Raw genomic sequence first — 22,338 nt, 5'->3', positions numbered from 1 at the left:
GGGTGTATGCTGCTTTGGGGAGCAGAAATCGCTATTGTAGGGAAACAGGGAAATTCTACTTGAAAGATTTTTTTCCTCCAAGTTCCCTCTTCATTAAGCCACTAGATATGTGTTCACTATAACGGAGTATCTGACATAGCAGGTATGCAAATTAATAAAATAAAATCATACGTCTATATCAAAAGCCTTTGAAAAGTTCACAATTCTTTGATGCAGCAATTGTATCTCTAAGAACTTATTTTAAGGAGGTAACTAAGTACATAAGCGTACTTATCACATCCACGGTTATTAAACATCCTAACCAAAAACTACTTAACTACTCAGCCATAAAGAACCATTTAAATAAATCAGCCACGTGTTGACTAGCATGTGGCTCCTGAGCATCATGATACCAATCAATACAGGGAAAGTCAGCCACAACATATTATACGTGAAAAGAACAGGTTACAGTATCCTATAGATAACAGAACTCCATTTTCCATTTTAGATATGTTTTTTATCTATATACATCTACAATTCATCCCAAAATGTTAATACTGGTTATTTCTGAGGTAGCATAATCAGGCAAATTTAACTAATTTTCTTTTTATTTACTTGTACTAACTTTTCTAAAATCAACACAAATCATTTGTGAAAGAAATAAAGAAAAAGTGGGAAAATACTAATATCTAATAGGTTGTTTAGCCATACAAAGTTCTATATAATACATTTATACTGCTGATTACTTAAAAAGCAGACTTATTGTTCACATATTATGGTTTTGATAGAAAGGAATTTTAAAACTTACCAAGTTTAATTCTCTCTTTTTACAGCTGAGGAAACGGAGGCCCAGAGAGGTAAAGAGACTTTCTTAAGATCAAATAGTAAGTTAGAAATGCCAGACCATGACATTTCCAATCAGTTCATGTAACTTCTATACATATGTTTATATAAACAAAGGGAAGGAAAAGAATGAACAAAAACTAACAAAACCAATATGCCCCACTGGCATCCAAAGACAGCTTACATCTAATTTTAGCTAATTCCTCAAATTTCAAGCTTAGCTATTTCTAAAGAATGAGACTAGGTAACACTTAGAAGTCTACGAGCTAGTCCCACCTTCTCGCCTCACGGCCTGCCGCGCTCCAGCTCAGACTATTCATCTTGGACAAGAGCACAGAGGCGCGGTGAAGTAAGAGCAGGGCCTTCTGACTCCTCTGGTGCACATCTGGGCAGCTGGCAGGACATGAACTTGGCTCTGTGGCTAGACTTCAAACCTACTCTTAATTTTTCTCATAGAAAGAGAAATTCACTACTCCCCAACAAAGGCTTGGTGCAATTAAAAAGGGGAAGGTACAAATTAAAGCAAGGACAACTAAAACAGCTACTAGTGTAAGGCTGTGTTTCTTGACTCCTTATAGGAAAATCTACAAAAATAAGAAAATCAAAGGAAATGAAATTGGAAGAAGAGGAAATGAGAGTCTCTCTGGGGGATACAGGTATGCAGATGAATGTAAGAGACTGGAAAGATCTAAGCAATATCCTTTCCTACAAAAATTCAAAATAGCTCACAAACACATTAGAATTAGCTCCGTCACCAGAGAGCCTTTGGCTGAACTTACAACAGAAGCCTCCCAAATTCCAATGGTCAAAAATTTAGAAGTTTGTTTTTTAAACTAGATTTTCCCACTTCAAGTAGAAGCAGAATGTATATTTACGATGCTTCCCTGAGATATCAGCAAATATTTCTGATCCATTTTAAAAAGGAAGAATAAACTACACTGGGCTTTTACTAAAGCTAAACCTGCCCTGGGGTCCGGCAGTGGTGGCCACTTCTTCGTCATGCCTCAATGCTGGAAGCCTTCATGAAGGTGTGGGAAGGGCACATAACTGAAAGGCCTGGCTCCTTCTCTTCACATGAATGACCACACAGTCCACAGTGGGGGCAGACAAGTTTAAGAGGCCTACCTGCAAACTGCAGTTCACTCAGTGCTCCCAGACAACACAGCACACTGGGTCCCACACCCCTGACCTCTCGCTGTCCCTTTTGACCACTATGCAGTCAGAACTCTGAAATTACTGAGACCCCTAGTCAGATCGCTTTTTTCAACATCATTTTGAACAGCACTAACCTCAGAATCCATTCCTTGCATTTCATTCTTCTCAAGCTGAAACTGCACAAAGTCATCGATGACGTGGAAGAGCTCAGGAGAGACAGCTTTGAAGTATTTGTGGTAGTCGTACTTTACAGCCAGCGATGCAAAGATGGTGTTGTTGACCAGGGCAGACCGCAGGTCCGTCAGGACCCCCGGGGAGTGCTGCCGCGGGTCTTCATAAAGGTGCTTGGTTATGAGGTAGTCCAAAATCGCATCTCCTAGGAATTCTAAGCGCTGGTAACAATCTGAGGGGATCCAAAGTGGAACCGTAAGCTTGTGCAGAAGCATTTACACTATCCCCACATAGGCAACTGATCCCCAAATCCCAAGAAGATTTGTATTTAAATCATTTTCACACATATATTCTTCAATAAGGAAATTTGACATATCATACTAAAAGGCCCCCGGAAACTAAATTTTAATGGCAAATTAAGTACATTTCTTATATAAATTGGGGTCATAAAAATCTTCAAGTGGGTCAAAAGACTAAATGCTTGTTAAGAAGGAAAAACCAAAACCTCACAGGCGCTATCGTGATCACTGAACGCTTTTCTCTGGCACTGTGCTGTCTGGGCAGGTAGGTGCTGGGGCCTTCCTCTCAAGTCTCCCTCACACATCGTCACTTAAGTGAAACCAGGGCCGCACACACCTCTCCATGTGGCTACACTGCACTGCCATCGCTAAAGTCTCATTCACACTCTGGAATGTGTGCATAAGTGACACCATTCCTCGCTATTCCTGCGTTATTTTTGTTACACAGGATGACAGGAAAAGAAGACTCTCTTCTTAACGTGAGCTATTATAGAAATGAATTTACCACAAACCAAGAGATTGAGAAAGAAGAGCTGTGAAAGGAAGCAAAGGCAGGTAAACTGGTTGTCATTTTGTGAAACTGATTCATGTTAAATCAACATCTCTATTTTCTCACAGTGATTAAAATAATACATCCACCTGAGGAAACTGAGGCAGGGACCGATGGTGACTTGTCCCAGAATAAGCAAGAAGTTAAGAAGCAGGGACTGTGCTAGGAGAGAACCCAGGTCTCGGAACTTCCAGCAGAATGTAGTTGAAAGCCATGTATCATTTTTCCTCCATAATGAAAATTAGGCTTTAGTTTCATCAGTCTTTCTAGTCCACAGTCAGGTAGTTTTTCACTTTTTGGTTTTTACATTTTGCTGATCACCTTAACCTACACTGTTTTTATTATACAAACTACAAATTTTATATTTTGCTTTGGTATTCTGAATTCAGGCACTTATACCTCCAATACAGAAATCGAAATGTAAACTTCAGCTGTGTTTCACAACCTGAAGCTGATTTGGGTGTGAGGGGCTTGTTCTCCCTTCTAATCTAATGGGTTGACAGCCTATTAAAGGGGGGGAAAATACAGAGCACAGTGAGAAGTAGAAGATGACAGCAGAGTCACAGCAAGGGCCACGCAACCTTCTTGTGAAATCATTGCTGTTAATCTTTTATTCTATCCATCTTTAAAAAGACCCTAAAGGAGGAGTCTTTTTGTCCAAGAAGAACAATAAAAGGGTGTGGAAATACATCCAGAATATACAACTAAATCAAAAACCAAAAGCAGCACTGAATGGGCAAGAGAAAGATACCTGGGGAGGATAAAATGGGGAAACCACATCAAAATACTAAGGTTCAAATTTCTCTAATTAGGCAGCATATAAAATGACACTGATGAGGGTATAATATGATAGCCATACTCCCAACAACCAAAGTTATAAAGCAATATGTGCTCCCTAAATAATAAAGAAAAGAACTCTTTCTTTTCCTTTTGTTCCCCGCCCCATCCCTTGAATATTAAGCACAAACACTGTACATGCATAGATCACCTTTTACAAGGCCAACACAATGTGATAAACACAAAGTCTCATTTTCCCAGAAATGCAGTTTGGTTGTGGGCTCCTTACCAGTGATAGTATTGTAGTGGTAGGAGGCATGTGTAAAAGCCTGGAGAAGGTAAGCCTTATTCTTGAATCTGTAGTTGATTTTCTTTTCAAAATTTTCAAACCCCGATATAAGGTGATTCAGTGTTTTATCTGCATCTGGATGATCAAACATACATCTTGGTGGAATCTTCAAACAACCATATTCCAAGTCTTTCAATACAGAAGAGCGTGAACTGGCCATAGAAGCAGCAGCACAGCTCACTGAAAGGTTCTTTTGTTGGCTGTTGAAATTCTCCCGAGTAGGGCACAGGGCCTTTTCCCGATCAGTCCTTTTAATTACCGGGAGCACCTTCAGCCCCAGTGAACAGAGGAAAAGCTGAGCAGCCCTCTCCCCACAGCTGGTTAAATAGCAGCCCAGCAGGGCTTCCACACAGTCCGCTATGCTTTTGTCAGCAATACACTGCTCAGTGTGCAAGTCGTAAGAAATGGACTGCTTTCCCGTGTCAACACCACAGTTTTCTTCTGATGGATTCCAGAACCCCACCACAAAGTCATCTTCTTCAACAGCTTTGCTAGGATCCAGATAGCACATTGCATCCCAAGAGCTGTAGTCAAAATCCTCAAAATCTGATGAAAATGGCATACTACCTAAGGAGGATTTTTTGGGCATTTTCCATTCATATGCAGAATCAGTGGTTGAAAAAGGAGAAAGAGAGATTTTCTTTACAAAAGCTCCTGACCCCATTAACATATTATCTATAAATCTGATATGTTCCTGATCATACTCCAGGAAATCATCTTCATAGTCAGCCTCTTCCTTCGGAGCCCTCCACATCAGGCTCTCTTCCTCCTCATCTTCCTCCTCGTAGTCCTCATCCAGTTTACCATTCGCCAGCATGCAGTCTTTTGTCTGAAACGAGGGGGAATGGTGAAGGAGGGGAGACATAGCTGCTGTTTTTAAAAGGGTTTGAAACTCAATAAAAGAAAGGGTTATGGATAATTTCAAATGACAACCACAAATACTAAAAGGCAACTTTAAAATCATGGCCATTTGTTTTCAATTAACATAAAATAAGTTATTTAATCATATAAACAAAGTAAAACATGTTCTTTGAATGTTCGTTTTCTAAGTTATAAAATGACCTTTATCCAGTATGAAGCTTTAAGTTAAGGATTTTGAACATGGATATTAAGTTAAAATTAATGTTCACAATGCAAAACTTCAACTAAGAAGTCTAACTCCGGTAGGACACACAATGAAAGCACTCATATGCTGATCACACAGATCTTCAATTTTGCTGACAAAATTTGAAAATGTGGTAATTTGATTTTCAAATTAATAAAATGAAATTCCAGATGTAGAAAAGCATTACCTTTGCAATTAAGCATATAATATAAAAACAGATAAAATCAATTTTTAAAATGTACAATAGGATTTTATAATAAAGTTTTTGTCCCTATTTCCACTTCAAAGTATACTTGCCACAAAAAACTACACAGCTTTGCTTAAAAAATAAAAGTGATCACTGCACTAAGCTATGAATTTGAGAAATTATGCTTTTCCCCTCCACTCTGAGCTACAGTAATCAGGGGAACAGATTATAGCATAACTGACAAAAATGGAAGAAAATTTAGACTAACATGAAACACAACAATCCAATTTCTGTCAAAAGATCTTTGCTAATTCCAATTTCTTTGGCAAAAGCTTATTTGTGAGTGACAACCTTAATAATGGGCTAGATTTCAGTAATGATGTAACTTTTTTGCAATCCTAGAAAGATGCCAAATTTCTGTTATGCAAGTTTTTAAAGAACCAAAAAACTTTACTTGTGAGGGGGGAAGGCGAAGGGTGTGCATCAATGTTGACTGTAACAACTTTCCAGAGTGTTCTGACCAAAAAATGTTGTAACCTTCAGGCATTTTTTTAAATACTACAAATATTTCATTTTAAACTAGACTCAAGATATAAACACTATATTTGTCTGAAAATAAATAGCAGTAAGCCGGGCTATATCTATAACTATCTTTTCACTGTTTTAATTAAGAAAAAAACATCTTTTCAAGAATAAGGAAGAACACCAAAAGCAACTATAGTGGCAGACCTCAAGGAACATTTCCTGCTAAAAACCTTATACTTTCCAAGGCATTATGAAGATGTTTTAGATTACTGTTTGGTCCTTGAGAAAAAAAGGGCCAAACTGCAATTTTTAAAAAATCATACATTTTTTTTTAATTGAAAAAAACTTTCTGTATCTTTAGAAAGGTGCTACCATAAGCCAAAAGTGGCAGAGCACAAAAATCACAAAGGGCTGACTTTTATCACAAACTGTGTGATCCTGGGCAAAGCCTTTTAGTGCCTCTGGGTTTCAGATTCTTCATCTACAAAAGAGTGGGGTTCTACCTCATAAAATGTTTTTCAAGAGCACTTCAAGCCTTTTAAGAAAAAACAGCCACATGAAATCCTTTCCTGTATCATTCAAGTCAACTTTGATACTTTCTTCTATCAAGAGGCGTTTTAGCATGCAAAGGTTTTCACTTAAGCCCATTTGCTGAAGGGCCAGAGCAAGGTAGGGAGAACGGCAATGCAACCAGCCAAAACCACAGAGTATCTTTTCAACATAATGCAAGGGCCTATATTTCAATAAAAATAAGTTACTAAATAAAAATCTGAACAGTATTTCTAATGAATTCCAATAACCAAAGTGTCATCATAAACATTAAGAAAAATAAATTGAACTTTGTGTTGTATCTTAAAAAAAAAAATCAGTATGACATGGCAATGTCACCTTTATGCTACAAGTTTTTAAAAAGAGCCAAATACATTATGAAACGGTATTAATAAAAGAAGATGACTGTTATTGGAATGTTATTCGTAGAAATACAATGCCATTTCTAAAGTTCAAAATCTATGTATTTTCCTCTAAGGTTCTACATATTTCTAAATTAGTAACAAATAATTGTTTGGACCTAACTTGCATTAAAATATTCCCTTAACGCTTTCCAAATAAGTTCTAATTCTGTAATAAGACAAATACTACATGAGTTAAAAACATCCTCAATAAATAGATAAAAAATCTGAATAGTGTCACAGAACATGCAACCTGGAAATACTTAAAGGCAGATATATAAGATACACGTATCAGAAAGAAGACACGAAGAAAATGTATATTTAAAAATATAACCTGTGAAAGAAAAAAATGGCATTATCATTGTTGGCCTGAAGTAAAAATGAAGTAACAATGAGCCAATTTATCTTTAATGCAAAGTAAATCTCCAGGAAATGAAACTGTCTGAAGCATTGCCTTTCACTTTGGAAGAGGCACTAGAACTCCCCCAGTCAACCACCACCGCACTGATTCCTGCAGCTCGGAGGCCCTCCCAAGTGCCCTCTGGTGGCCTTCAAGACAAGACAAAATGAAGTAGCTGTTGCTGATATGTGGAGTCTTCTTAAGTCACTGGCAAGATTTAAATTATTTCCAGAAAATAACAATCTTTATGGATGATATATATTTTTTTTAAGTTCACAGGAGTCCTGACTGAGAAAACCCTGAGCTACAAAAGCAAGATTTTATTGAAATTAATTATTTCACAGACAGACTGGAGATCACAGGTCACTGAAAAGTCATATCACTGAACAGAGCTAAGGATCTAGGATAAATTGTAATAACAGCAAAGTGAAATTTTTTTTTTAAAGAGCAAAACTCAAAGTCAAAACATCACATACTCTATGCCTTTGGAAAAGAAGTAATAAAAATAGAAATTTGCCTCCATCAAAATTATAACACTATTTCTGAATTCAGTGAAAAGACAGTGTATTTAAAGGAATTAAATATATCAAACATCTACTCTACTATAAACACACCAAGAAAATGAAACAAAAAATTAATAAAACAAAATTCTTTGGCTCACCAAAAAGTAAATCCCTCCAGTTACACACACACACACACACACACACACACACACACACACACACACAAACTTACCATTTCATCTTTTTCCCATTTATCTGTGTTGCTTTTGTCTTGATTTACTACATAACCAGGAGGAAGCCAGTTTACAGGGGGATCAAATATTGACACCACCATGCGGCTGGGCAGTCCCTTCTTTTTTCCAAGGCGATACAGATTACAGTTGCTGACCTTTAGCAGAAAATATTAGGATACTTATCCATAAATGACCACTGCTGGAATTCATTCAAGGCATATTAACATATCCTCAGTTAAATATTCCTCAAATTAATAAATTAATTATATGGTCATCAATTAAGTATAAGGGCTCTACAGTTTTTCTACCCATTCATGTTATAAAAAGAATATTAAATTCCCACATATTCTATACTTTTTTGGTGCAAATATTTCTGAATATAAGATGCAGAGCAGAAAAAATAATGTATACAGCTATGCAAATTCTTTATGAATGACTGAGAAGAAACAATTCAGACAACATCAAAGCCTTGAAAATACAACCTGATGATATAAAATGCAAACTGCTAACTGGAATTACCAAAGTAGAAAAGAACCCATATAAAAAGTCAAGATGTCACAATATTTTCAATGAAATGGGGGGAGGATGCCATCAGCTCTAGTTGCAAAGTGAAAACTGGCACCAAACAAAACTGAAACTATGTTACATTCCTAGAATGGAAGCCACAAATGGGATTTCAACTGTAATGCTCTCTCAAATATTATTCCTTTGTTTTACAGGCATTTCAAGACACTTGTATTCAGCTTTTAAAAAAATGAACCAAAAGGTTTCTGTTTATTTATATTAATGGAACAGCTTTACTGTCTATCCTCTACTCCGGTCTGTTTTTCCTAATGCCTCTATCTCCTTCCTAATTTGCTCACATTATTGCATTTCTGTCAAGTTATTACTTGGAAACTAGGGTCTAGAATTGTCAATCCCATTTTCATTTTCATAAAGCTGGGTTCATTAAGTACTTCATTAGCCCTCTTCCCATGTAACTCAACTATTGTTTAATAGACACCCCCCAAGTGAGAGGCCCTCGACTGGGCAACACTGAGGGAATCACGGCAGCAGGACAGAGGGGCAGTCCTCGTGACACACAGGCTGGCAGGGAAAAGGAGTGCACGTGTGACCACTATGGCCAAAAGTACTCTCCCTCTCTGCCTGAAACGTAGCAGGCTGAAGTAACTGCCAGCTTCCCTTTCCAAGCTAAGAGAACAAAGCATCACAAGTGCCAAGAAGAGGATAAAGTGCAACGTGGACCCACAGGAGGGAAATCACATTCCAAGTTGACAGAAACGGTGGGCGGGATGAAGAAGAAAGAGTTACATAAGGTCTCAGATATGGGGCAAAATTCTGGACACATAGAGATGGGGGCGAGCACTCTGCAGAAGGAAGGACAGAGCAAGGGCCCCAAGGCTGGGGGTCTGAGCATGGAGTCTGTCCAATGAGCTGCAAGGGGCTTCCACCTGCTTAGGATCCAAAACGCATCAGGGCTGAAAGGGCCTGAACAGCAGGCTGAGGGAGTGATCATTCTTTCTGCAGAAATAAGTTGAAGGTTTCTGAGCAGACAAATGGACAAGTTTTGTAATAGAAAGCCACCTCTGTCTTATCTTAGCTAACAGAGTATCCTATCCTACTGCCTATGCCACACCTGTCGAAGCCTCTGATACTTTCTTCCTGCAACCACCTCTTGACCTCTTGGAAATCTCATCCGTTCTCAGAGCTTCCATATGGCGACTACTCTATAAAACCATATCTGAATCCTACAGCCTCAATTATCTGAACATTTCCACTTCATATTCCATGAGGTCTAAAACCTCAACTCTAACCTTGACTTCCCACATTTCTCCCTACCTCCCTGCTACTGCCACTGCCCCTGCCCCCAAGTTGCCAGTTTACATGGTTGTTACGACTGTGCCTCCAGTCCACCTCAAGATCATCCTGGGAGACCTCGGACACACTCCCGACTCTCCTGGATGAACAGTTAGGTGACCTGACAGAAGCCCATTCGACTAAGTGTGAGTCCCCTCATCTGCAAAACAGGGATGTGTCGGCTCTTTCCCAGAGGCTTAGAGAAGAGTAAACGAGTGAACACCGGGGAAATGCTTGGTGTGCTGCCTGTTGTGATAGTTCTATCCCAAGCAGCTAGTGTGATGGGGAAGAGCAAGGTCTCCAAAGCCAGGCTGTCTGGATTCAACCCAAGCTCTGCCACTTGCTTGCCAAGTGACCTTGGGCAAGCTAACTTCTCTAGCCTATCTTCACCTATAAAATGGGGAAAATCAAAGTTTCCACCTCTCAGAATTGTAAAAATTAAATTAGGCTTATATATATGTATATATGTGTGTGTGTGTACGTGTGTGTGTATATGATTACCTTTTAGAGTAGTGCAGAGTAAGCACTTTTAAACTGTTAGCTAAAATTATTTCTTCTCACTCACCTCAGCCCCTTCCTCTCTACCAGAACACTAGTATAACATTTTCTGCTTCTGCTGTTGGTTTGGATTTGCTTTTCAACTCACACTACATTCTGCTACCAGATTAATCATTTTAAACTACCACTTTATTAATAGTTCCTTGCTCCAAATTCCTTCAACAGTGCCTACAACACTCAAAACACGTGCAAACTCCTCAGCCCAGCATTCAAGGCCTTCCACGACACAGCTTCACCATACCTGCCTTTTCAAGCCTTTTCTCAGGTATTTCCACACTTCCGACTGCTGCCACGGCTGCTTCCCTGACACTGACATGCTCTGCCATCTGTTCACTTTGCTTATGCACTGTCAACTTGCCTCCTCCATTGATGCCATCCTTGATTCAACAGTGATGCTCCTTCCTTCCTTCTAAGTGCTGCAAGTGATCGGCAGCTCTCTACGGTATTTGTCCAGGAGGCTCATGTTGCCTGGTGACACTTCTTTTTCCATTTTTTCCCACCATAACTTGAATATCTTACCTTCATTCCTTTTCTTAAGTCTCAGTCCATGCTGAGCTTAAGAGCCCGCTCTTCCTCGGAGCTATGGAGCGTTTATTACTCACAACTCCGGTGTCACCCTCTTCACACTGGACGGCAGTCAAGCTCTGTGAAGCCTGTTGCTACTCTCTCCCCTTCACTCTCCAAAACTTTGGAGATGAGCCCCTCCACAAGACTTGCGTCTTACTCCTGTCTATACGCCTTGTAAGCCAAGATGTACCCTCTCAAATAAACGTTTAATTCAACAAAGCAGAAGCTCCTTGACTGACTACAATGCACATTTCTTCAAATCGGGATCAAGAGGTGTACACTCCTGCATAGTTTCCTTTGAACTGAATTTCAATAAAAAAGACGCATGGAGATCAGCCAAGCCCCAAAACTTGAGTGTGGGGTCGATGTAAAGCAATAGTCATCTACTGCCAGGTAGTTCTGCCACAGGCTTTCGCTGGCCCTGCTAGAACAAGGGAGCAGCTGTGCTCAGCCAGTGCAGCAATTTCTGAGCATGATACATTCTCATCCTCTGAGATTATCCAACGCTGCAAACCACTTTCAGGCACACTGAATAATTAACTGCTCAAAATAAAAAAATCATCTCTTACCTTTTTGCTTCTCATATATGAAAGGCGGCCCTCATGAGCATCAGGGTAAGTGCAAAACAGATACGTGGTGATGGCATGCTTTAAAAAGGAGTCGCCAAGCATTTCAAGCCGCTCCAGGTTAAATCCATCACTAGCGTTTGACAGAGTCAAAGCCTGAAGAATAAGTCCAGGATTGGGGCCAAGAGTCCTTGAGGAGTACCCAATAGAAGGGCTCTGCTCAGAATCCATCCTGCCCTTGAGCACTTGAATAGCGTCTGTCGTACCAGGCATTACGGCCATCATGGGACTTCCATCTGAGGTAGATTTGTTAGCATTTCCATCAAGGTATTTATTACTCAGGAGAGTACATTCATCGCTGGGCTGGTTCTCATAATTGTATAAATTCTGAATGGAATATGAGGTAGTTGGTTGCACGGGTATTTCCTGCTTGTAGTAATTCAGCTGATTTCCTTGGCAAAAGTCTCTGTTAGCTAAGTCATAACTGCCATTGGCGAGATTTTGATTGTAAGAAAGACCATTAATTGCTGTAAGATCTGCTGAAACTTCAACATGGAGCTTACCAGGGGACTCGCTGAGCAACGTTCTGCAGTTCACAGACATTTGGTCATGATTTTCTAGAGAGGAGGTTCTATTAGCACCTTGATGTGCAGCATTTTCAGGGACAATTGTGCTGTGCTTACAGTAATTATCATTTTCCGCTGAAGAGGAGTTAGAAATTGAGATGAAAGATTTGCTGTCGATAGATTTTTTCCACCCGAAGTCTAAGTTAGGGTATCTGCAAAGACATTTTTATAACTTTATATCAGATTCTTCGAGACAGCTAGGCTGAGAGCAACAGCAATTTGAATTTAAAAACAAAAACAAAGATCCCAAAAATGTACTCCTAAACTTTAGAAGAGAAGTAAGTTTCCAAGCCAGAATTTAACATTATTTGGAATTCTGCACAATGTAAATTATAAAGTGGGACATGGTTTTCTCTACTGCTAATCCCCGGCCCTAGACTCTAGGTGTGGTAGTTAAGAATGTCATGAAGCTTGCAGGCATCCTGCAGGACCTGGGGCCTAGCTTCATGGATTGGAATCCCAGGCACTCTGGTTAACCCACTGAGTAACTTTGGGCAACTTACATAAACTCTCTGTGCCTCAGCTTCTGCACCTGAGAAAAGGGCTAATAATTCCTATCTCACAGCACTGTCTTAATGATTAAATGAGCTAATTGACACAGGGTACAGCATTTAAGCTAGTGTTTGGCCCTGTAGTAACTACTCAATAAATACTGTGGTTATTCCTATTATATTTTAAAATTCCTTCAGTCCCTAGAACAGTCGTGATATTGCCAATTGGATAACCAAAATTAATGTGAGTGCTTAAGCCAATAGTTTTTTTAGAATGCAGAGATTTTACCAATGGGAAGAAAATAATGAAGACAAAGAACATTCTAAGGTTATTGTTTTTAACATATGTTTGGATTTTTAAAACAAAAACAGATTGAAAATGCTGATGCAGTAACAAAAAACAAATTCATTCTCACTCCAACTGTTACGGCTTAAGTAGTAATGGTTATTTCTGACCTCAGATTCTCATCTCCCTCTGAGACTTGACAAGAACAAACGATATCTATATTTTCTTTCTACTAAGAATTATGTTATATACAATTTTAACTGAATTCTGTTCTTCTGCAACCAGGATCTCATGATCTGTGTTCTTTCTGGCCGACTGCACAGGCATACCTAAAATCCGCAGGAAGTGATCTGACTCCCACGCCAGCATCGCTGGCAGTCTGGGCTCTCAGCTCCTCTGCAGTCAAAAGGCAGTGAAGGCGATAAAGGATGCTGGGGAGACAAACTGCTTTTCTCCACAGTGATGCTGGAATCGGATGTATAGCACAGAGTTCTGGAACCAGTATCTTCAAGTAAGGGGAAAAACGGACAGATAAATACAAAGCGCACACACAAAAGAATTTAAAAAAAAAAGACCAATTTCACTAATGGATAAAGAAAATCATAAATGCTAGTAAAACTTAAATTTTAAAAAATATTTGTAAAAATAATCCCTAAGCCCAAACGGGATTTATCACAGGATTTATGAGAATGATTTTGTGATATATTAATGGGCTAAGTATAAAAACAAAACTCTCAATACTTACCAAAAAGAACATTCAAATAACATTCAACAATAATACTGATTAAAACAAAACAAAATCTGAGGATTAGGTAACTTATCCTCAACGAATCATGCATTAAACTTGATAAGATAAAATTCAAACTTATCTTTAATAATCTTTAATACCCAAACAAATACTAAGTTATGCTAGTACAATGAACTATCATTACCTGTTTATTCTGCAGACTTTCCCATTTGGCTTTCCTCTTCTCAGCACTGCTTAAAGGAAGAGCTTTCCCCTTCTGATTCAAATGTCGAGGTGTCAAAAGATTAAGTCTGTAAGAATTCCAAAACAATTTTATCAAACACACAAAAATGCATACATATTCATAGTGGTTCTCCAACTTCACTGTGCTCGAAAATCATCTGAAGAGCTCATTTACATTGCAGCCTCCTGGGCTACCCCTTAGGCAAGTTTGTGTGCAAAGCATCTCCTGATTTCAGAGAGTCCACGAGTGGGCAGGCAGACAGTGAACCTCTGCGTGTCTAGTGATGTCTGGTAAGAATGCCTCAAGTGCAATTCCAACTGTCATCTCTGAAGCTTCTTACCTTGAAGATGTATGGTCCACATCCAGCAGTGGCTGGTTGAGATTGGTTAGGTCAAGGTTATACTTTGTTTTATAATATTCTGCAAAAGTTTCATACTCAGGAGAAGGAAATTTACTGAGTGGGGTAAGATCAGTGTACACATCAGCTACATAAAATCGATGAGGCTGATCAAAATTGCGATATCTAAAAAAGAAAAACAAAAAATAATCAGTTGCTTTTTGGTTTAAATCAACTGTTCTCAAAACACAACTGTTTTTAGTATGGAAATTATGATTAAGAATTCAAAAGATTAAAAATAAGTAAAATTTTTTATTCCAAATATATTTCAAGTATATAACAACTGTATTTTTATTAAGTAAAAACAGACACATTATTGTCCCACTTTATTATTATTCTTGTTCTAAATATCTATATTTTGATAACACATGAAGCTAAATGGCACCTTTACATATCTATTTTATCAATATAAACAGTGTAAAAAATGTACACTATGCAAATAAATACTTTGCATATTACTAATGCTAAACATTAAAGATACTTGTCATATAAAACGTATTACTGCATCATCTATGACTACGATAGTCCTGATAACTAAAATATGGTTTTGAGGTGCAAAAAGGAAAAAAAAAATCAAAGATGAATTATAACTAGTACTATAATTATTTGAAAACTGTCTGTATTTTATTGCCCCAAAACTCCATCCCCTAAACTTTTATAGAAAAGAAAATCATTCTGGATTTACTATTTTCATAGAGCTTAATATTCCTTATAAAAATTTTAAGAAATGAAATCATTATAATCAAATTCTATAAGACTTTGGAGACTAAAAGGATGGAGATTTTAAGAAGAAAGCCTACCAACATTAAATTATCTGACCCTTTACAAAGGAAAATTCCTTATCTATAATGTTTTAGGTTTTATTTTGTAAGCAAGTAAACTGGAGAGAACAGGTCAACCTTAAGAAATTACCTATATTTTCTTTTCTTTCTTTTTCTTCCCCCGATCTGTTGACCAGGCTGGAGTGCAGTGGTGTGATCACAGCTTACTGCACAGCCTACAAATCCTGGACTGAAGCAATCCTCCCACCTCAGCCCCGAGTAGCTATGATTACAGCATGCATCACCATGCCTGACGAACTAATATATTTCCTATTAGTAATTACAATGCTAAAGTCACAGCCCACTTATATTCCCACGTGAATAAGTGTTTTTTCTTTTTTTTTGAGACGGAGTCTCGCTCTGTCACCCAGGCTGGAGTGCGGTGGCCGGATCTCAGCTCACTGCAAGCTCCGCCTCCCGGGTTCACGCCATTCTCCTGCCTCAGCCTCCCGAGTAGCTGGGACTATAGGCGCCCGCCACCTCGCCCGGCTAGTTTTTTGTATTTTTTAGTAGAGACGGGGTTTCACCGTGTTAGCCAGGATGGTCTCGATCTCCTGACCTCGTGATCCGCCCGTCTCGGCCTCCCAAAGTGCTGGGATTACAGGCGTGAGCCACCGCGCCCGGCCGTGTTTTTTCTTTGAGAGAGAGTCTTGCTGTGTCTTGGAGTGCAGTGGCATGATCTCCCCTTGCTGCAATCTCCACCTCCCAGCTTGAAGTGATTGCCCTGCCTCAAGCCTCCCGAGTAACTGGGACTACAGGCGTGCACCGCCACGTCTGGCTAATTTTTTGTATTTTTAGTTGAGGCTTCACCATGCTGGCCAGGATGGTCTCGATCTCCTGACCTCATAATCCACCCGCCCTGGCCTCCCAAAGTGCTGTGATTGCAGGCATGAGCCACTGAGCCCGACCTAGTGCATCTTTTAAAACAAAGTATCACCATCATTTTTCTTTCCATTTAAATACCTACCTTGGAATGATAACTGCATCTTGGTAATCTTCTAATTTAAAAACAAAGGGTGTTTCTTTTGTATATTTTGTACTGGGAATGCCTATGCGAGCTTCAGACTTCTCAATATCTTCCATGAATTTAAAGTCAATATCCAAAGTGCTGGAGTCATTAACTTAGAAGAGAAAAACGATTCTTTAGCTTGTTAAAACAAGATACAGATAAGTTTCATACCTAAGCTGTATATCTGTATATGTATCTAATTTAGAGTCATCAAAGTAAGAGATTTTTTTCTTACCAACATTAAGAGGTAGAACACAGTATGCTGAATCAGCGTCTGTAGGTTTAAATTCTAGTGCAGGTTTTTCAAGCCGAAGAATATGTGAGAATATATACTGGTGAAGTCTTGTAATCAACTCAAGCATTTGTAGAGACAACATGAAACCAGACTTCTTCAACTCAATGGATATGGTAACCTCTCCAGAGCGTGTGTACACAGGAAAGTGTGGAATCTTAGCAAAAGGAAACATAAAGCACCCCTCAAAATTAACAGGTATTTTATTCCATTACAGTTAACTTCAGAAGAGAAATGATGCTTTCCAGTGCAGAAATAGAAGAGGCACCTTCATCTTTAAATATTAAACATACTGAGGTAAAAAAAGGTACTTTCTACTAGTTTTTTCTTTTTTCTTTTCCTAAGCAAGATGTTTTTGACATAAGTAGTCATTATGAAATATCTACCTGAGGTATGGGTTTGGCTGTCAGTATTCCAAAGCATCTTGTGGTATCTTCAGGAGGGTAGAGCTTCCGCCTTCTAAAGTTGAGTTCATCAGGTAAAGGTGTAGTTAAAACCATTCCTATCACATACAGGTAACAGGGCTGATCAGGTTTGGGATAACTATCCCTCAAACACTCTGGAATCTAGAGGTGGAAAGGAAAATTAAGTGTCATGCTCAAGTATACTAGCCTCTTTTCCAGATGTCAGCAAGAAAACTAATTTTGGCTTTACTAAAAGCTGGTGAGAAAAAGCTAAGAAAATACCCAAGGCATGACACCTCTTAATTACTTAACCCTGCGGGGTAAGTCAGTGGATCTCAGGCCAGGGCTGCTGATAGTGGCCCAAGTTCACATACACTATAATGCACTGTTGACTATATACCTAATACCAAAATTATATATAAAACAATTCAACACTGCAGGGCCTTTTTAAAAATACTATTCATTTGATCTATTTCTTTTGACAAGAAAACTCATCTCTTCCTTGGGCTTTTTAAGTACTAACTGTAGAGTATCAGAAAATAAAGTTAGGCAAATTTTTAAAAAATTACATATAATCCTGTCACTCAAAGACAGCCTTTATTAACATTTTGATATACTGTATAATTTCCTAGACTCTTTTTAATGTATAAATGTAAAGAAACATATATACATTTATATTTTTCAATACAAATAAAATCACACAACACTAGTATATATTAGGGCATGTGTGTGTCTGTGAGATAGCCTGATTTTTATCCCATTACTATAAAGAGAATATCTGTCAGAGTCAATATGAACCAATATCATCATTTGCAATGGCTACCTCATTATGTGAGTGAACCATAATTAAATGGAGATTGCTGCTAGGCTTTCAATATTAACACAATCCTTCAGATTATGGTCTTGCAGTTCCTGAGGTTCAATGAAAAAGAACTGCATCTGTAGTTAAAAGGTACAAAAATGCTGGTAAAAGAGACCGTTATATTTAACAGAGAATCAGAAAATAAAGAATGTATCTATTAATTAAACAGGATGCCAAGCAGTGCTATGCTTTTCTTTTTTTGTAGAGACAAGGTCTCACCATGTTGACCAGGCTGGTCTCGGATTCCTGACCTCAAGTGATCCTCCTGCCTCAGACTCCCAAAATGCTGGGATCACAAATGTGAGCCACCACACACCCAGCCAATACTATGCTTTTCGAAACACTTATCATTAACGACTTTATCACATGAAACTAGTCTCATGTGAAAATTTGGTATGAGGGAAACATGCATTTTGGGAAGATGGGTAATATTCATGATTTTTAAAAAACTAACATGATTCTGAATCCTGAAAATGCTAAGCTGGATGCAAAATTGTATAAAGTAAAAACTCGGTAAAACTGCATAAGTAAAACCAAAGAACCACATATTTAAGCTGAGATACAAGCACAGCAGTCCCTGCTTATCTGCAGCCCCCATGGCTTCAGAACCTGAGGTCAGCCACGGTCCAGTAATAGGTGTGTACAGTACAGTATTTTGAGAGACCACATTCACGTAACTTTTATTATAGTATATGGTTACAATTGTTCTATTTTGTTATTACTGTGCCTAATTTATATCTTAAACTATCATAAATATGTATAAACATATTTTTAAAAGCATAATATATGCTATAAGTCCTCACTTAATGTCTGTGGCAGGTTCTTAGAAACTGGCTAAGGGAAACAACCAATTGGTAGAAAGAAACCAATTTTCCCACAGGCTAATTGACATAAACCAGTTAAATTCTTCCAGCATATTTCTGATCACAAAAACATCACCAAATTTCTAAATTAAAAAAACACTTTTAATGTTAAGCATTAAAAGAAATGTGAGCTATAGATACAATTAAGAAAGATGAATAAAAACAAGGAAGATGATTATTCACCCACTTATTCCAGTTCAGGGCCAAGGGTTCCAGAGTCTATCCCGGCAGCTCAGGGCCCCGTGCGGGAACCCATCAAGGAGAGGACACCACTCTGTGGCAGGGCACATGCACACGCATTCCCATGCTCACTCACAGTGGGGCAGCGCAGACATGTCAGTTCACCTGATGTGCACAGCTTTGGGATGTAGCAGGAAACCGGAGTAAGCAGACACGAGGAGAATGTGCCAACTCCACACAGAGACAGTGGCCCTGGCTGGGAATGAATTTTTTTTCCTCGTCGACGTTCTAATGAAACAACGTTGAGCTGTTGGAGGATCGGTACTATCTGCAGTTTCCACTGCATTTAGTAGTGCGGGTCTTGGAACATACCCTCCAAGGGTAAGCGGGACTACTACACATAGCAAAATTCTGCTTTTGCTTGGGGTTCTTATGAGGTAAAAATATTAACAAATATTTTTAAAATAAATACTTCAGCCAAGTATGTCTATTACTAGAAGTCAGATTTAGACATGCTTTCATGGGTGAGCTCTCTAGGATGCCCACAGACTGAGCTGGAAACAGCCCATGGAAATAACTTATTTTGATTCCCAATGGCCCACATCCTAACTCTTGACAGATATTTGTGCTTCTACCTTCCAGTGTACCTGTCATCTTGAGAGGGCATCTTTTCACTTGCTTATTTTATCATACAAATCCTCTTCTGTCTTAGCCCCAAATCATAAGTAAAACAAGAATCACACCACTAAAATGAATGAAACAAAGAATGTCTATTTAAATCAAATAACCTCATTCTGGATAGAATATGAGAGATGGGTCCAAGAATCCTTTTGAGAAGAAAAATAAAAGCAACCTCTGAAGTGGAAGAGCACACAGTCTACATAAGGAAGGAAAGACGCTGATCTGAGAGAAGCTGTGAATTGGAGAAAGGAGCTGAGATCCAGAGTGGGCCAAACTGCAAGGGTGTGGGAAGTCAGCCAAGCAGAGGAGCTGAGATGTGATGTAGCAGAAAACAAAGTCAGAAATGCTAGATTTTTACTCTGTTCTAACCAATACTAACTGCTTTTGGGTAGCACTGCCTTCGTTTCGTGGAACCTGGCCTTCCTGGAACACTGGTCTCTTCTTCATCATGCAAATCAAGCTCTTCTTCATATTTAACAGTCTCTTTCCCAACTGGCATCAAATGGTCATCCAGTTCCCCTAAGAAATTTAAAGAGAGAATTAACACAATCCAGATTTTAACTATTTAATCAGTAAAGAATCTAGAATAGAACTATGTTAGAAGGACCTGGAAAAGTCATGGAAACTAAAGCACCTTTGCCTTTCACAATGTAAATGTAATCAGATTCACACTTCAGGCAAAGTCTATTTTGGCATCCATATGTACCAATATGAGCAGGACTGCAAATTCTGTTCTAAGGCTCAGAAACAAAAACATCTAAACATGACATCAGCACATATCAATGCTAAATAAAATGGCCATGGAAAATGGGTTCACTTACATGGAAGGAGCAGGATTGAGGGAAAAAAAAAAAGAAACTGAGTCCATTTTTAAAAAAGGATTGATTTCTGTACTAGTATAGACTAACTTGAGAGACTCATATATTAAAACACAAGTGTTTATGGTGCATGATTCAACAATTACAAAAATACCTTTATGTATTTAAAAGGAGTCATTAAAGAGAGCAAATAAATGACAGTTGTTTACAGTTAAGCTATGGAAAATAAAGAGCTCCCACAACACTGTAGGATCTTCAAGTTACTAACACTTATATTTATATTCACCAAAGCACACTAAGAGCAGCAAGTGAATAGCTCTACAAAATCCTTAGAGATCTATAAAGTCCTCTATATGCTTTTTTTTTTTTTACAATGGTTGCAATTTATTTTTATTTGTATATGCTTTTCAAACATCCTTACCAATTTTGTGCAGTTTCTCACAGCAAATGAGAGCTACAACTCTTTCAGCCAATCGTACACAGCTCATTGGTGGACCCTGAAAATAACAAAAACCTTTCCATTGTATATGCACATTGCTATATTACCTCTAGCACATGAAACACCTATGAAACCACTGCCCCAACATCTTTAAAGTTCAATTTGCCAAAACAAAATTCTTTATTTTTAAAAATTCCAGCAAGTTTTTAAAAATTCTAATCTCCATATTTGAAATGTTCATCTTTAGAAGTCCTGCCCAGTAAAAACTAAGTCATAATTAAGATTTTACAATTTTGATGAATTTAAATTTCAGTAAGATTTTAAAGTATCTTATTTTTACTAATCAATAAATATGTAACAAAAAGATTTATCAAAACACAGCTGTAACATTAATAGTACTGAGCAGCTTTTTATGTGCAATAGAAATTAGTCATCTTGGAATATTTGGAAATCAGTACTGGGACCAAGAACAGTATTACAAAAAGCAGATTTTTGAGTCACCAACAAAATAGCTAGGACAACGCATAATACATTTTATATCACTCTAAGTGTCTAAGCCACAGTTGAACGACTGTCAAAAATGTGCATGTTAGTAACACCTTAGAAGAAACTTCAGAGATCACCTAGTCCGGTTCTAAGTATCTGTAAATTAGACAGTCTATTACAAATATGAACATGTAGATGACTACAAAAGTGATCTATAAATCTACTTTTGAAGTAAATTTGTTTTTATTTTTGGTCTGTCAACACAAGGCTCCTGCTCATGAAAGCAGATTTTAAAATCAAATTTCCCTATAAATTGCAAGTCTTAGAAAAGCTGGAAAAAAATCCACTAATGACATATTTTAAAATATAACAATCATTTCTTTTTCTAAACTTACAACAATGGAGGCTCGAAGAGGTGAGTTAATTGGCAGGTAAAGAGTTGAATAAAATGTACCATCAGGCAACTCTCGGGTTCTGCATTTAGGAGCTAGATGAGTAAACGGATCACTTGGTAATCTAGCACAGTATCTGTGAAGAAAAAGAAAGTCTGAGGCTGAATATACAACTGAGAAAATATTGATATTTACAACCTCAAGTTTGATTTGTCATGTGCCTCTTCCACTCTACTGATTTTGTATTTATATGTGGCATTTAAACTTTACTGCTTCAAACTTTGAACAAGACAGAACAGTGTTGTCTAACAGAACTCTGCAAACATGTTCCGTATCTTCGATGCCCAGCAGGGCAGTGGCTGGTGAGCACTTGAAATGTGACAAGTACAACTATGAAACTCCATTTTTTATTTTATTTTAAATTGAATTTTGATAGCCACATGTGTTGAGTGTTACCATAATAGAGCACAAAGTATTGTTCAGAATCCAGTAAGAAAACACACTGCCAACGTTTTCTCCTTAATCATCTTATATCTGCCACCAACTACCAGCACACGTGCAAGGAAGGCATCAGAAGAGGGCGGGACAGCCCAGTGCTGACACAAAAAGGACTGCAGAACTAGCAGCTCACTGAGCAAGAGCACTAGGGAAGGTTGGAGCAGGGCAGAAAGCTAGCCCAGAAAGGGATGCTGGGACAGGACTCACATCAGGAGGGTGCTGGAATGGGCAGCAGCCCTGTGAGGTTG

General features: G+C 38.3%; 1 protein-coding gene across 1 annotated transcript in view; it reads right to left on the bottom strand.

Annotated features, from left to right (window-relative positions):
* Nucleotides 1-22,338, bottom strand: part of DICER1 (dicer 1, ribonuclease III) — a 47,831-nt gene that overhangs the window by 5,578 nt on the left and 19,915 nt on the right. The window contains 13 exon segments of the mRNA XM_050799008.1: nt 2,112-2,380; nt 4,064-4,952; nt 8,026-8,181; nt 11,578-12,352; nt 13,307-13,482; nt 13,910-14,015; nt 14,289-14,471; nt 16,134-16,287; nt 16,411-16,624; nt 16,854-17,033; nt 19,837-19,976; nt 20,697-20,772; nt 21,596-21,728. Coding sequence (XP_050654965.1) covers nt 2,112-2,380; nt 4,064-4,952; nt 8,026-8,181; nt 11,578-12,352; nt 13,307-13,482; nt 13,910-14,015; nt 14,289-14,471; nt 16,134-16,287; nt 16,411-16,624; nt 16,854-17,033; nt 19,837-19,976; nt 20,697-20,772; nt 21,596-21,728 — 3,451 coding nt within the window.

This window comes from Macaca thibetana, chromosome 7, assembly GCF_024542745.1.
Source record: "Macaca thibetana thibetana isolate TM-01 chromosome 7, ASM2454274v1, whole genome shotgun sequence".
In the NCBI taxonomy this organism is placed as follows: domain Eukaryota; kingdom Metazoa; phylum Chordata; class Mammalia; order Primates; family Cercopithecidae; genus Macaca; species Macaca thibetana.
The sequence above is the reverse complement of the archived record's forward strand: the minus strand, read 5'-3'. Positions and strand labels throughout refer to the sequence as shown.